Source organism: Schistocerca piceifrons, chromosome 1 (assembly GCF_021461385.2).
Source record: "Schistocerca piceifrons isolate TAMUIC-IGC-003096 chromosome 1, iqSchPice1.1, whole genome shotgun sequence".
Lineage (NCBI taxonomy): Eukaryota > Metazoa > Arthropoda > Insecta > Orthoptera > Acrididae > Schistocerca > Schistocerca piceifrons.
The window spans coordinates 152,791,517-152,808,590 of record NC_060138.1 but is presented as its reverse complement, the minus strand read 5'-3'; the positions used below and the strand labels follow the sequence as shown (position 1 = coordinate 152,808,590).

Genomic DNA, 17,074 nt, shown 5'->3' with positions numbered 1-17,074 from the left:
CTGTGGTTCAAAATCTTTGGACTGTGGTGGTAGTTTCTCCCACTACACTTTGGGCAAGAAGCTGTAATGTATGACACAGATGTTTTTACTAACCATATTGTGATGGACTTTTGAGCTATCAGGTGTAAATTATTCATGCCTTGACTGTTTCGCAAATAGCTTATCCCTTTTTTTTTGTTGTATAGGTTGTTAAAAAGCTAAAGCCAGAAATAATTTTCTCGGCTCATGATCACAAATCATTGCATACAACTATGCATATATTGAGGCCAGGTGATGACACTGTTATACAAGCTCTGCTTCCAAGTAGTGGTCCGGTTTGGAAATTTTTTCTCCAGACGGAAATAGTACAAGAAATAATGGTGCCTACATGTTCATACAGAATGGGAGTGCAGGATGTAGGCTATGGTGCTGCCTTGTTTGGTAAGTGTGCTAATGCATGTTTCTGCCAGCAGCTGTTGTTTATTCTACCGTTATTTTGTAGGTCTGTTTTAATGATAACAAGAATATTGATAGACTCTTATTCCTGATAGTGCATGAAATATATCTGGAATATGGTGTGCAGTGTTGTCTTGGCTGTCTATTTGTTAGTGCATAGATGAAACCTACTACAAATTATTTTGCTCTCATAATCTCTAGATCAAAATGATTGGGGTTGAAAGGATCATTCTACCTCATAATTTAGTGTAATAATAATCCACAACATGTATGTTTAGTAAAATTCTTCTTTGACTTCAATTTTGATTACAATTTCCACTTTTCATTTTGTACCACAATAGTCCTAGATATGTGTAGGAATGCCTTAATATGAACACGAAGTTGATCCCTACTGTAGTCTTTCTAAAATCTGTACTTATTCACATTTTAAAGACATTTCAACTTAATAAACCATAACAATTGAAAGCCATATAGACTGAAAATTGACTGTGACTATTTCAAAAATATGAAAACGTTTTTGAAAGACCACCACCACTCACAAATTTTTGTTGACTTACTAAATTATTTAATAAAGCAACATGTTTTGATGTAAATTGTTAAGTAAGTCAACAAAAGTTGCTGACTGGTAGCAATCTCTGAAAAATCTGTTCAGATCATAGCAAAAAATAAATAAATAAATAAATAAATAAAAATAAAAATGATTGACTACTAAAGTGTAATTAGAATATGAGTGTATCGATGCATCTAAAGTAGTGTCTTCTGCTTTAATTTTTCTATTTCATGGTATGTAACTTAGAAATAGTGCATGAATTTGGTCCTTCGAGGCAATGCAGAGTTCACCATTCTGTTCATTCTTATCTTCTGTGCCTAAAACTATTTTACCCAAAGAAGATCAGACACACTATTTCTATTTCGGAGACAATATGCACACAGTATAGGTAGCTCTAGTAACCTTTAGACTGAAACAATAATAGTATACAAGTCAAATGTAACTGCAGAAATGAATGCCAACTTTTTTATTAGCATTTATTTTGAAAGTGAAGTTCCCATGGGCTACAGTTTTGTACAAAGAAATTACTGTCAGGCATGAAAAATATTATTTGGAAGTTGTAAAACTATAAGGAGACAGAATTGTCTGCAGTACCTTTTTTCAGGAGATGAAGTTCCATGTACTGTCAAGTGACACACTTAAAAGTAGGGAAAGCTGCATCTAAGTTTGGAAGAGAAGTTCCTCCCTCAGCTGGAAAAGAGTGATAGGTTGGGGGAGCTTAAAAAGGAGGGAAAGATGGAGGAAGAGGCATTAGAGAGAGTAGAAGGTCAAAGGTATTAGATGGTAAAGTAGTGTGCCAGCTTCAATCTGGAGATGATAGGACAGAGTGAGAAGTAAACACAGATTAAAATGAACAGAAATGAGAAGTGCGACAATGTACTAGAAAGAAAGCAGAAAAGGAAATGGGGAAAAACCAAAATGAGAGAGAGAGAAAGATGAAGATGAAAAGTAACAAAGTTATAGCAATAATAATGAAATTCAGTCATTGAAAAATTGAGTGAGAGGTAACTGCGTACTGAGAGAGGATGAAATAATTCATTTCTGAACAATACTTGCTGTGTGGTATTCAACCAGTTACCTTAAGGCTAAAATCAAGAAGTAGCTTCCTCTGAGCAACTGAGGGTTATGAGCCCTAAGCTCAGTTTAAAGTGGAGATAATGTAAACTTTAAAAGTCCGTCATTGGATAAACTATCAAAAGAACTAGCCCCAAACCATCTCAAAAACTGGGAAGTCAGGAAGTCTCTTAACAGATTGCAGACAGGAAATCCATAGTAAAGCTCTTACAATGATACACATTTGTGTGTGCAGCCATGGAGTTCCGTATCCACAACTGCTAATACCATTCTCTTGTCTACATCTCTTCTAAAGTAGCCTAAATAATCTGTTTTTTACATATCTCATGGCCTATTTTTTTCTATTGTTCGTTGTAAATGTTGTGAGTACTGTAAATTTACATATTTGTTTTGTTTCCCTAATTTTTATTTCCTGTTTGAGAAAATTCTTAATTTGTTGCATCTGATATGAATTAAAGAAATGGAAAAACTACCATTGACAAAAATGGTGGAAGGGAAGATTGTTAATGGAGATTAAGGCCAGAAGGGTGGCTAGGTGTGAGGATATGATGGAGATGCATTGTGTGTTACTCATAACTTTAAATATAATTAATCAAATCCATTATTAATCTACAGTAAATGTGCATTGCAAAGACATTGATAAAAAATTCTTATCAGGTCATTACATTACATTGCTCGGCAAATTTCAAAGGTTGAGGTAGCATGTGACATTATTGCAGTGATTATAAAATAGAATCAAATTTACAAATAACTTGGAAGTACGATATCAACTAGCATCTGGCTTGGATGCATGTACTGCTTGTGTTGAAAAGGGTGTCATAAAGCTGTTGTGTGCTCCCCTGAGGTGAGTTGGCTGCAACTGTTGTAACTAGCCCTTGATATCCTGGATGCTGTCTCTGGGCCGAGTTGACACCTGAACTGGTCCCACAAGTATTCTATGGGGGCAGACATGAGGATATTGCTTGCTATGAGAGCACCTCTACATCACATAGACAGTTCATAGAGGTACTTGCAGTGAGTGGCCAAGCATTGTCGTGTTGAAAAAGGGCACCACAATATGTTGTATATGAGCTAACAGTGCTGTCAAAATCCCCTCAGCCACTACCAGCCATGACCTGAAGTCATACCCAGTGACTCCTCACACAATGATACCAGAAGCAGCACCTCGGTGCTTCTTCAAAACATGGGAATGTACTTATTCAAAACTGGAAGAAGGGAACCTCTCCAGAGGTCAGTGCCATATTCATCAACAGTGGCCATTTGGGGTTGTGCAGTTCCGCAATTCGTGCTGAACCCAATGCGATACCATTCATCAGCACTACATGCTTCCCCATCACGACACCAATCGAAACACAGCTGTTTTAAAGGCAGCCTATGGAGGGGACAGTAATTGACTAATAAGGCTGCTGTTAGTCTCCGACCAATGATGTGGGATAACACAGAAAATTGCAGGGATTTTATTACTTGTTCTTGTGTGGCAGGTGCAGAAGTGAAATGGTTAAGTTTTTCTTGATGCACAGTATGGTGATCCTCCTCTATGGTGGTCGGATGGGGCTAACCAGAACCCTACTGGTAGAGTTGGTTGATTAGTCATCATCCATGCTGGTGCATTGAACACAAGCTTCTTACCATAGGACACACTTGTTTTTCATGGTGGTAAATGTTCCAGCCAATCGGATAATCATTCAGAAATGAATGGAGAAGCTTTTAAAAATTGCTTTATTTGAATGTTGTCTACACTGGAAGAAGGCTCAGTTATTGTTGGTAGCTATCATTCCACTCAAATAGAAAAGCTGCCATGTTCAAGTTGGTGCAATGCAGACATAACGGAGTAATTTGATGGAAAGAATTATTCATTTTCACTCAGTGAAATGAAGGCAAAAGGCATATGAGTTAGATCAGTAGGCAAATGAAATAAGACACAAAGTAAATATGTGTGCCTGTCACAATATCACTGCGAAGCAGCTAACAAACTTACTCAACATGACAGGGTGAGATGCATAAAACGGTTGGAAGCATTGCAAGAAACTGATTTTTTGAGCCAGGGCCTAGAGAGAAAGTATAGTGGAACATATGATAATACAACTGATTGAAACAAGTGACATTTAACTTGAAGACATGGAACTAGAAAATACTCTAGTTTAGGGAAATGAAAGCTATGTAAAGAGCTTATTGGATTTGAATTTTTGTCTATATTTATTTTAGTTAGGGTCGATGCATTGTGAATGGATTTTTTCCCTAGATGTACACTGATAGAAGAAAAATAATAATTGCAACACCAAAAAATAATTAGTGTAGAGTAATGAAATTTTGGGAATACAATTGTCTAGGTAACACGTTTAAGTGATTAACTTACCAAGATCTCAGGTTCAAGCAAGTGCAAGATAATCTATGGTAAATATGAAATGCTGGTACTTTCATATCCGGTGTAACCACCAGAATGTTAAATGCAAGCATGCAAACGTGTGTGCATCGTGTTGTACAGGTGCCAGGTGTCAGTTTGTAGCATGGAGTTCCATGCCTTTTGCACTTGGTCAGTCAATACAGGGGCGAGTAATGCTGATTGTGGATATCACTGGAGTTGTCGTCTGATGAAGTCCCATATTTGCTCGATTGGACACAGATCTGGTGATCAAGCGGGCCAAGGCAACATGCAGACACTCTACAGAGCATTTGGGTTACAACAGCATGTGGGCAGGTGTTATCCTACTGGGAAACATCCTCTGGAATTCTGTTCACAGATTAACATACAAATTGGCAGTCAAGGTGTGTGAGATATATTTCCAGGTGTAGGTCCATTGTGTCTATCACACAAACAGGTTGGTTGCAGGCCCTCAACTGACCTCCTCCTAACCAACACATGGCCAACACTAAGGCAGAAACAGCTTTCAGCAGCGAACACAACAGACCTACATCCTACACTCCAATGAGCTCTCACATGACACCACTTAAGTCACAAATGGCAGTTATGTGTGTGGTCAGTGGAATGCATACTACAGGGCACCTGGCTTGGAGTTGTCCTTGAAGTAACTCATTTGTAACAGTTCATTGTGTCACTGCAGTGCAAACTGCTGCTCAAGTTGCTGCTGTGTATGCAGCACAAAGCCCCAGAGCCATATACTGAACACGATGGTCTTCCCACTCGGTAGTGCCATGTGACTGTCTGGACACATTCCCCTGACCACTGCTGCCAGCAGCCATGTATAGTGGCTACATTCCTGCCAAGTCTTTCCGCAGTATTGCGGAAGGAACATCCAGCTTCTCTTAGCCCTATTACACAACCTCGTTCAAACTCAATCAGATGTTGACAACAGTGTCATTGTCACCTTAAAGGCATTCTTAACTAATATCAACTCACCACATCCAGTCTCAAAGATAACTGATGCCCATGACTGTTACAGAGTGTATTTAAAGCAAACCTGATTTGCATCCTCATTGTGGCATTACTAATGCCACTCTTTTGCGACTGACGTTAAATTTGAATAGACATCATCTTTTGATGTAGAAACGTGCCTACCTACTTTCGTCTATGTCACACAGTTCCTTCTTGGCATTGCAATTTTATATTAATTTTCCCCCTGTCAGTACATGATAAATGTGTTACAAATGGTAGAAATTAGTTTACTCACCAGTAATTGCCATTTAAAATGAGATTTCCAGTCCTGCATTTATGAACAATGGCAGTCTTTGCTAAAGACCTGTATTGAATATGTTAATATTTGCATTTGCATTACTGTGTTGTCCTTTGCCTTATACTTTTGAAATTTGCCTCTGTGCTCCCCCCCCCCCCCCCCCCCACTCCCCCCCCCCCCCCCCCCCCCCTCCCCCCCGCCCTCTCGATTGAGTGCTCGTTTTTATTGGAAAATCTTTGTGTACTTTACAAAGCCTGACAGAGTGCTTACTGCTTAATGTCAAGAGTCTGCGCAGTTAGAAACCCTGGAAATAAAACATCAAATGTGGCTAAGAAGTAGATTAAAGATGCTGTCTGAGATTCTAAAAATAAATTCAACGCTTTTGGAGGTACTTTCTTCCTGAAAGTTTTCTCTTCTTTAACACGAAGATAAGTGAGTTAGTGATGACAATTTAACCAACATATTCGAAAACTGTCAAGAAAACTCTTTGTATTCTATTTTTTTACATCATGTTCTCTTACGTTTGGTATGTCTTGATAACTACTGAAGGTAAAATAAAAACCTTCAGAATGCCTCTTAATTTTTTTAGCTTCATTTTATGAGACATTATGATGTTTTGGCCTGGCTGAAGTAAAAAAGTAATGTTCTCATAACATTTGTAATCAAATCAATTTCTTTTTTATATTGTAATAACAAAATAAGCAGTTTATAAGTACATAATTACACATTATTAGAAGTGAAGTTGAAATTGTTACAGACTTGCAACACTGTACAAAGGTGGAATGAACCCTCCACCTGCCTATTTTCATGCCAGCCACATTAAACTAGGTTGTGGAAATTTTCATTTTACCATACAGAATGCTTATAATAAGGGAGCAGACATTATAAGTTTCCCTTCTCTCTGATATGCATGAGATACATTTGCCTTTTTTATTTCATATTCAGTAAATCATGAATAGTTTAGTGGTATTAGTAATTTCTTGTGTAATCTGTCAGAGTTAAATTGATATATGAGCTTCATTTTTTTGTATTTCATGGGTGTTGATATTCAGCTGTATTACCTACACAGTGACAGAAAAATTTGTTTTGTAACTTATATTAGCTGTAATTGTAGTGCATATTAATATAACCTTTTTAAATGTATTTACTATAATTTCTATATTAGATTCTTTTTTCCATTTGCAGATCTCACAGATAATACTGTTCTTTACACCGTGCTTTGGCTACCATATCGTTTTTATCACATCATATCTTACGTACTGCTGCTATTATTAATAATTTTCAATCTCTCATTATCTCTGGTTGCTAAGACATATAGAAGAATATCAAATGGATTTAAGTCTTGCCGATTTTCACATGTTTAGAGAAGATTATAAATTTATTTTCTTTACATGCACCATGATATAGCATGAGTTCTGTTAAACTGCACCAGTTTTGTAAGAACCGGGTAGCAATATTATCGTAACATCATTTTTATGTTGAAAATGCCCATATGATTACTATTTGTAAATGCATTCTGGTCATTTGAAGGTATCATGTTTTTGTGACATCCTTCAGTTTCAGTATTGTTCTCTTTTTTAACACTGTATTGTTACTGTACAGATTTTATAAAGCATTCTGCCTGCATGAGCTATCTACTCCAGTATTAATACTACTCCTCCATGCCCCATTTGCAAGATTGCATTGGATACACTGTATAATTTCTAAGTCTCTGTTTAAAATTTCTGTGTTTTCATGTATTTGTGTCATGTAAGAATACAGGGTTCAATAAGATTTTTAATGAGCACAATTCAGAACACCTACAGTTAGAGTATTTCTTTTTCTTTCACTCTTTTTCTATTTTTCTCCAGTCGTGCAAGAACCAAACAAATCAGTGCATTAAACAGTAGATTAACTAAATAAGAAAAAAACATATAATAAAAAATAAAGGAAATACTGTCAGATTATATCATTTGTTCATTTGAGGGAACTATATTTCCTTAGAGTTATATACTGCAATTCACCAACTGCTATTAATAAAGTAATGACTAAGTACAAAGTGAAAATTCTAGGTTATGTACAAAGTTAATCCTATAATTTTTTTTCTGATCAGTTCCTAATTTTCACGACTTGGCTGTTTCCATGTCGTAATGTGGTGAATTTATATTGTCTAGTATCAATGAAATGACATATCCAGTATTAATGTAAGAAAGTTTTATAAATATTACGAATAATCTATTGAAAATGTATGTACACTAATTTTGATTTTAGGTTGACATATGTCACTGCAGGCGAAAGATTGCCCACATTGTACTTATACTTTACTCATCAACAGTTGAGTATTCTAAATGTGAAATAACATTTGGTTCATTATTAATTTGGCTTATCAATTTTTCTCTACTTGCCTTGTTTCACAACAGCAAAGCTATCCAGTTTTAAAGTATGTGGAAATCCTGCCAAGGCTGCTTAAGGCCTTTCAGATATTTGATTTGATAAATGTATTTTGAAAGCATGACTTGACTGTAGTGCAGCAGCAACTAATAGTTGTAGTTTGGTTATTATTGTATTCCAGAACATTTTTTTGAGTAGGGCTTGTAAAAATTCTTGCCTCCACTGCATTTTATTTTCAGAGCTTTCCCTAATAAATTCCAACATGTAGATATTGACCGGACACCAATTTGATCCTTATGATTCTCAATGCCTTGTTTCTGTACTACAGTGTTATAGCAATTCATGAAATATATTCAGACAAATAAAGAGCATCCACTTGTCCTCAAGAGAGCTGATAATGTCTGAGAAATTGCTAATGACCAAAGTAAATATTTACATGTAGTTAATACTTCAGTTTCTGTACCCTTTGTAGCCTGTATATGACAGAATTCCAGATATTTTTACCATCCTGTAAGTATTATTTGCAAAGAGAAAACACATTTTTGAAATAAAAAAATTCTTCTTTAAACTAACAATAAAAGTAAAACACACTTGCTTTTAGTTTAGCACAGGAACTGTACAGGAGTTGCACAAAAACATGGAAACACAAAAAAATCAATACATTAAGATGCCTATTATGGTGTAGGAAACCCATTGGCTTTCAAAACAGCTTCCAGTTATCTCAGAATGGATAAGTACAGACCCGTATAGTTTTTAAGGGCATTATTCCTGCAAAATAGTAGCAAGTTCAGTTACCAGTGATGGAGGTGGATAGTGATCATACATCCTTTTCTCCAAAGTAGATTACAAAGCCTCAATTATATTGAGATCTGATCAAGTGTTGTGACCAGAGGAGTTGTGATAGTTCATTTTCATGCTCACAAAGCCAGTCCTGGACAATGCAAGCTGTGCGAACAGAGGCCCAATCCTATTGGAACATAGCATCATCCTCACTGGGAAACAAACATTATAACAAGGGGTGGGCCTGATTCACCAAAATGTCCACATAACCCTTGTCAGTAATGCAACCTTGCACAGTAATCAGGGGACCCATGAAACAACACACTATGGCTGCCCATATCATTGCCGAACGCCCACCATCTTTCACTCTTGGGGTTAAATTTCACCAGAAGTTGGAAACAGTCTCAAAAAAGACTCATACGACCAAATGACTTTCTTCATTGCCCCACAGTCCACATTTTATGGCTTCAGCATCACTTTTTTTGTGCTATGGGCATTTGCATCACTGATGAGTGGTTTTGGCATTCCAATTTGTCCTGAAATTCCCTGCGTATGGAACTCCCTTCACATTTTTGCGCCGACAGGTTTTTGCGATTGCAATATTTGGTTCTGCAGAACTTTTGCAGCTGTCGTCCTCTTATTTTTTGTCACAATTCTCTCCAGTGACTATTTGTTACAATCGCTCAATACACTCTTTCATCCGCATTGTAACTTAGCAGATGACTTTTTTTCACTTCCCGTGCGTGCAGTATAAATTTTCACTATGGTGATCCTTGAAACACAAAATATGTCAGCTCCATTGGTTGCAGAAGCACCAACAACTTGCCCACATTCAAATTCACTTAGCCCCAATGTAATCCACTCGCAACTATACAGAACATTGTTCTGGCCATGAATGACACTTGCAATGTACAGGTACTCTTCATGGTCAGATACAACAGTGCAACCTGCAAGCTTGGCTAGCCACTGCATTTATGTTAAAGCACGCATGTGTCTTGGTGTTTCCATGTGTTTGTCCAACTCTTGTATTTAAATTAAAATAAAATTTCAGTTGAAAATAATTTGTGTAAATGCTTGTTCATAAATGTAACAATAATTTAGCCTTTCATGGTAAAATATCACAATCGGGACACCTCAACATTGGCCTCTTCATGTGCAGGGTGACACAGGGAAAGGGGAGATTTTGAAGTAACATAATTTTCAAGACTAAACAGAGATTTGATGAAAGTGGATGTAAACAGTATACTACTTACATTTTCACTACAGTGTGTCACAAACTGTCTCTTTACTTCTTAAAGAAGATATCAGAAAGATTTACTCCCTTTTGGTTTTCATATTGTAATAGCCTGCTATGGATACTCCAGAATGCTCAGTCTAGCTTGTTTTGGGATTAGCAATGGTTTTTTCTTCACATGAACACACCAAGCAGATGTTACTGCTGTTGCAGTACCACCCTCATGATTACAAAATCAAGGGTCAGTAACACCACCATATTACATGGTACACCATGCTGTAACTTGGAACTGTGTAATGGACACCTGTGAAACCCGTAAGGATTTTCCTGTGCTCAGTAATGGAAGTTTTGTTTCTTAACACATCTTTTAAGATGGAAGTAGGCTTTAGCTGATGTCCATATGTTGTTAATGAAATTGATATCCTCATTCATTTTAACCTACACCTTTTCGCTAAACTTCCTATGTGACACAGGTTATCAGGGATTTAGTTGTTGCACAATCTGTAATGTATAAGGATGGTATGTTAAGTCGTGCAATATTATTTGTATGCTTTGTTGCCCAATCTCTAGTCCTGATGCATGTTGTCAAATGGAGCATCGAGGGCTCCTCATGGTGGAAACTTGAAAGGCTGCAATGTCCTCTGAGTATATACCATTTGAACACTGCCTGAAGGCTATGTTTTCAAGGCTGAACCAGTTTCTTCAAAATTATGCCACCACATTGTATTTGCATGAGCAGGTGGGATGAAACCATGAGCTAGCTGGTAATGCTCTCAAAATACCTTTTGTGCAGCAGTCACACTATTGCCCTGCTTGTGAAAGGCTCTAACAGCGACAGCACATTCCGTACCACCTCAGTGCTGCAAGATTATTAATCAAATCGTGTTCACAACTGTTTCTCATTATTTCTGAACAACTGCCTGTATTACGGTGGTGACAAGAGTAATTTCCCAATTCCCTGCACCACCCTTTATGAGCTTTGCACATTTGTGGGTGTGTCTTCATATCCATGAAAGAAATTCTGCCAGCATACAGCCTTTTTGCAAGACACATTTTGGAAGTTACTACCTGTTGTTGTGTTCTTATTTTGCTTGGAAACTCCTCCCATAGCTATAAAGAAAATTTTTTGTGTGGCAACCTGTGTCCTGATTATTTCTTGTTATTTGATACAAGATGAAAGCATTCACAGATGCCATTATAAAAAGGCAGAAAAACAATTTCTTCTTCTGTTTTGTTTACCTTCTCTTCAAAGGGTAATGTACCCCCCCCCCCCCCCCCCCTGCTTCTTCAGACTCAAAATCTAATATATAAAACAGCTTCAAACTTATGAATACTTGAAGTATGGTTTTAACGTGTTAAACATTTGACATTAAGCATGTAAAATGTGTATGGCTGATGACATTGTAGTTTTTCAAGCATTTCAGTGTTGATGACCTCATATTTTTTATACAGATTGCTGTACAGTGATATAATTTTGCAGGTAAATTGAGTAATTTATGTGGATACTGTTGACAAAATCAGTTGTGAATAGGATTAGTAGTAAAAATATAATAAATTAAAATGTCATGCCCGATGCTGAAATTTGACTGTGTGAACAGAGAAAAATGTAGCAAGTGATAAACCTTTTTCTTTTCTTTATTTTATGTTCATATCAAATTAAAAAAAAAAAAAAAAAAAAAGTTTTGACTATGTTTGAAATTACGTATAAAGATTTTTGGAAGTTGCTAAGTCAACAAATTCTCATATACTGGATGAATATAATCAGGGTAATTTGCACGCCACAAGTTACGCTGCCTCAAGATATATACACAGCTTTTAATTTTAATACTTGTGTTAATGTGTTAAACCTTTAAGCCAGGATTATACCTCATAGTGAGCAGATTGTGACAGCATTTTAAATTTGGTCAGTAATTATATTAAGGGGACTGGCCCGTGAATACCAGGGGAAACCTTGAAAAAATTGTCAGTTTTCTAAACCATGTAACTCAAAGAATAAGATTTGTAAGCCTATATAATGCTTACCATCTTTCAAAACATCTTTTCACATCATTTTTATGTATGAACCACAGCTTAAGCTCTCACACTTTTTTTAATTGTATTTTTTTGTTGCAAGTGAAATAAACCTTGCTAATTATTTATGTATGTAATATGTACACATTATTCAAAATGCAAACAAAATAGAAGGTTTATTTTTTCCTGTAAGTTCTTTACACTATTACCTTTAAAGCAGACTACTGAAAAGGTGGTGCTGTCATAAATTGTGGTACAAAAAATTTTAAGTATGATTATCAAAAATTTTGGAAATGAATTCAGGGTTTTTCTTCAAAAAAGCATTTTATTTTCAAAGTTAAGTCATAAGGGCAGTCTACTTTTTAGTTATGAATGTTTTAAGACAATATACAAAATTTCAGCTCTCTATCTTTGATAGTTTTTAGCCAAAGTGTATCATAACATGAAATAATTTAACTTCCAGGAAATTCAAGTTAAAGCTAAAAGTTGCTTTTTCTATTAAACTTGCATTAATGCATCCCAGGTCCATATTCATCTTGTTTCCTGTGTTGCTCTTCCTCCCATCTCTTTTTCAAACTTTTTCCTCTTATTCTTGCTTGTTTGGTGGCTGCCAACACTGATTTTTCTGCGTCGAAGGGCCTCCTTCGGTCAGTGGCTATTAAGAGCTCTATGCATATTTAGTCCATCAGGCACTCCCAACAGTTCCACAACATTGTGCCTTGACACTGCACAATTAGTCCACAAGGCACTCCCATCAGTTCCACAACATTAAGCTTTGATACTCCACCGTCATTGAAATATAGAACAGCATCTAGCACACCTATTTTCAAAGTATTTAGTCCTACTAGAACAGTTTTTGGTGTCCGTTTCCATATACAGTTGTTGAAACTTTCATTTGGATTTTGAGTCCTACTGTGTAAACATTTCTCTCATAATCTTGTGTCACTAAGATCCCCATATACTAGGTTTCATAACTTCCATTACAGCAAATGGCAAAGAATGCGTATGGCTGTAGGTCTCATCTTGAATAACAGCCCTCTGGTAGCCACACCATGAATCGCTGCCAGGTGGGGCAGTGTGCATGACATAGGTTGTCATCTGTGGAGAATTTATGAAAGAAGGTAACCCATACTGTCTTTTTCATTCCCTCAAGGTCATTTATTTTGTCATGTGGCTTGTCCATAATAATGCTGCAACCTGTCTATTTCTTTGTCTGTAAGCCGACTACGTCCATTAATGCACTTACCATCAATTAATTTCTTTCCCTTCAAATTGCTCTACAGGTTGCTCAATCTTGTACCTAACCTATTATGGACATGCCAACACATTCCATTTTTTCAATTTTTATGTCAGCCTAGGGTTTGGATTCACAAACTCCTTGGTATCCTTTAGAGTCTCCATCTCCCAGTTAAGATGTATACATCACACCATATTTCTCCACTGACGTGAGAACTATCTTCACAACATCTTCAGATTCCATCCCTCCACTATAACCACTAAAATTAATCAAACATTTATGATTTCCAGTTCCACTAGTACAGCCACGACAGTACTTCGTAATATATTCCATTGTCCAAGGAGGTACCTGTCACTACACCTTTTAGGGAACTATGGCCTCTTCGCTCCCAGGATGCATCCAGAGGTGCAGACATACATGTATTACTGCCATTCATGTCCACACTTTCCTGAACAGCATTTTCCATACTATCATTTGCTACTTTTTCCAAAGCCTGTAGAATAATTTTATTGTACCTGTCAAACTTTGTAGGGGGAGGTAAGTCCATAAGAGCACAGAAAATTTCTGCACTTCTGTATCCTTTGCCTCTACACCTCATAGCATAATCAAGTTTAATATTTGTGTTATACACTCTCTGTTTAGTTATGCCACAAGTATAGCCAAATTTACTTAAATCACAAAAATAACAAACAATTCTTAATTTTGATGCACAACCTCTTCTAGCACGTATCTCCTCAACTACCTTCACGCCACTATTGCCACATTCCTTACACTGCAAAGCTTTATTTATTAGTTCAGATAAAGCAGAGAGTTGAACAATAACACAACCTGAATCAATAGTTGGCATCTTTATATTATCAGCATTAATATTGCCAAGCACATTGTCCAAATATTTCAGTTTTAACTTTGAAGCACTTGGAGTAGTTGAAGCTGGGAGTAGTTGAAACTGATTTTTAAGTGTTGTATCACATTGTATTTCAGTATTAGCAGAGCTAATCTGTTTGGTGAACCGATTTCCATAAAATTTTCGTTGTTTAACACCAAACTTCTTAATTCTTCCCATTGCTTTCAAGTGGAATAAGAAACTCATGCATACAATTACTTCGCTGTAAACAAAATATTTGCACCAAAAAAAACAGAAAACTTACTAAACTCTCTGTAGAAACAAAAACTAACTGTAAAGCTTTCACAGGTTAGCCAACTTAAGGGACTAAAAAGCCATAAAAAAGAAACAAATGGGAGCAAAACTTTATTTTTAACAGAGCTGACCGTGTGCCGTGGGAATGTCGTGATGCGTGCTGCCACTTTTAAATTCCTTTAATTTTGGTACTTTCTGTGCTCCATTTTCCTGAAAGTAAACTTTTTCTAGTTCAGAAAACAACAGAAAATTTCTTAAGACAAAAGTGTAAAAATTGATTGTACTGACAGTTATTCACATACAAGCCCCCTTAAACATTGAAAATTAAATTTTTGTTACCCATGAAACCCTTGCCATTTATGTGTGTAAAATTCAGTGTGCAAAACATATCCTGTTGTTGAATCACATAGGATAAGCAGTTTTATGCGAAATTTGTCAGGTTTGTTTTTTATATCTGCACTGAAAATGACACTTTCTCTAAAACTACAAACACTTTTGGCAATTGTACGAGTTTTCCTCGTGTAAAAATGATACTAGAAAAGTAAATGGTTCAGAGAGAGTCTTATTTTATGCAGGAGATTGTGGCTAGTTTCATTTCTTGGGATGTATGATGGATTACTACTTACATGCAATCAAGAGAGAGAGTTGCAAAAAATATATTCCTAGCCAAATCTGAAACTGGAAACAGAGGGGTGACAGAGTTATTGTAAACCAGCAACTACACAGTCTTTTTATTTACTTCTTTTACTTGGCATATGTTGGATATAACAGTGAAGAACAAACACAGTTTATAAAGTTTTGTCTCAGTCTATGCGGTTCAGATGCTTGAGAGTTTCATGTTATTTAATCTACAATGGATTTTGCAGACTTGTTGGTTTCTGCCTTTATCATTGATTCAGGGGGAAATAGAAGTGGTAAAAGGACTGCTACTGCCAATCACTTCTGTTAGTCACAAACTTACTAAGATGATTTGAGGCAGCAATGATTCCTTATCAAATTTGATCCATCCTAATGAGAAGTATATCTTCTCATGCATGGTGGTTCTACAGTTGGTAATAGATTTGTAGTATTATCTGATTCATTAAGAACTACATTATCCAACATTTTAGGTGGAATATAATCTGGTAATTGTATGAAAGTGTAAATTATGTAGCTTCTTTCCCAAGTAAAATCATGTAAAACTATGGTAATGTTGTAGTAATGTTATTTCCATACCTTAGCCTGATTCATAAGTGGTAGTGGCAGTGTCCTGCGGTTGGCAGGAAAGAACTAACAGTCACTGTGAACACACTTTATTATAATTAAAGAAAAACGCCTTCTTGTCATACACTAAGTGTTAAACACAAGAACAAACAGAAAGAAACCTCACAACTCTTGTGGAGGCAAACCAGATAAGGAAACAAGACAATGGAAGAAAATACTGACCAAAATCTACACTAAAAAATACAATGTGCTACTACAGTGCTACGGCGAGTGAATACAATGCTAGGGCCGGCATAAGTCTTGGCCGTAGCTGTTCCAAGCGGTTGGTAAACACTGCTAGTCTGATGGTCTAACCGTGCTTATAAAGCCAGGTCGGCAGAACGCTACATGATTCATATAAGTTTCGATTGGTGTAACACTGTCACATGTTGTCTGGTGATGTAGTTCCATGTTTATTTGGAAAGTCTGTTATTGTTTCTGTCCACTGGCGATGTTTCTCTCCGCGCTCCTGAAAGGGGGTTGGCAACCCACCTTGCGTGTCAGTTGTGTAGACCCTCTAACAATAAGGGTTGCTAGGACAAGAAAGTTCTCCTGGGACGCACAGTTCCAGCTGGTTCATTCATAATAATAATATAACAACAATGGTTTATTTGTCCATAATAACTTTTACAGTCGTGGACATGGTCAGTCTCAGTCAGTACATACATGAACAATAATAATAGTTTAGTAGTAGAAATAAAGTACGTTCAACATTAAAAATCCTTGATGGAGTACAAACATTTAGCAATTAACAGCTGCTTTAATTTTATTTTAAATATGTTTCCTTTTAACATTTTTATGGTATTTGGCAGTCTGTTGTAAAAAAAATCTTCCAGCAGAAAATGGATTATGATCGGTTGCTTTTTTATTTCTGAATTTTATGTGGTAATCCTCTTTCTTCCTTGTATTATAACTGTGGATATAACTATTTATTATATTGTGCTCCATATTTTCTTTTACAAACAGTATAGTCCTTAGAACATATAATGAATACCCTGTTGGTATATTATACTTAATGAAGTATTCTCTACAGGATTGTCGTTTACTAATATTCGCTAATATCCTAATTGCTCTCTTCTGGGCTCTAAAAGCCATATCCATGTATACCGTTGGTGCCCCGCCCCAAATCTCAGTACCATATTATAGGTGGGAGTGTATTATACCAAAATAGATTTGTCTTAAGACTGGTGACGCTATTATGCTAGAAAGGCGTTTTAGCAGGTAGGTATTACACGAGATTTTTTTACACATGTAGCTGAGGTGCTCCTTCCATGTAAGATGTTCATCAGCTATAATACCCAGGAATTTATGTTTATCAATTGTTTCAATTGATAACTCTGGCTCAGTATCCACTTGTCTTGATTTGTAATTT

The 17,074-nt window shown here is 36.4% G+C and overlaps 1 protein-coding gene across 3 annotated transcripts in view; it reads left to right on the top strand.

The window, feature by feature from the left end:
- LOC124781027 overlaps positions 1–11,358 on the top strand; it is a 109,941-nt gene extending 98,583 nt beyond the window's left edge. For all 3 annotated transcript variants that reach the window (XM_047253837.1, XM_047253827.1, XM_047253848.1), the window contains exons 6-7: positions 186–420; positions 6,877–11,358. In XM_047253837.1, the coding sequence (XP_047109793.1) occupies positions 186–420; positions 6,877–7,055 (414 nt within the window). In that variant the 3' untranslated portion in view covers positions 7,056–11,358. The remainder of the gene's footprint in view (positions 1–185; positions 421–6,876) is intronic.
- The last annotated feature ends 5,716 nt before the right edge of the window (positions 11,359–17,074 follow it).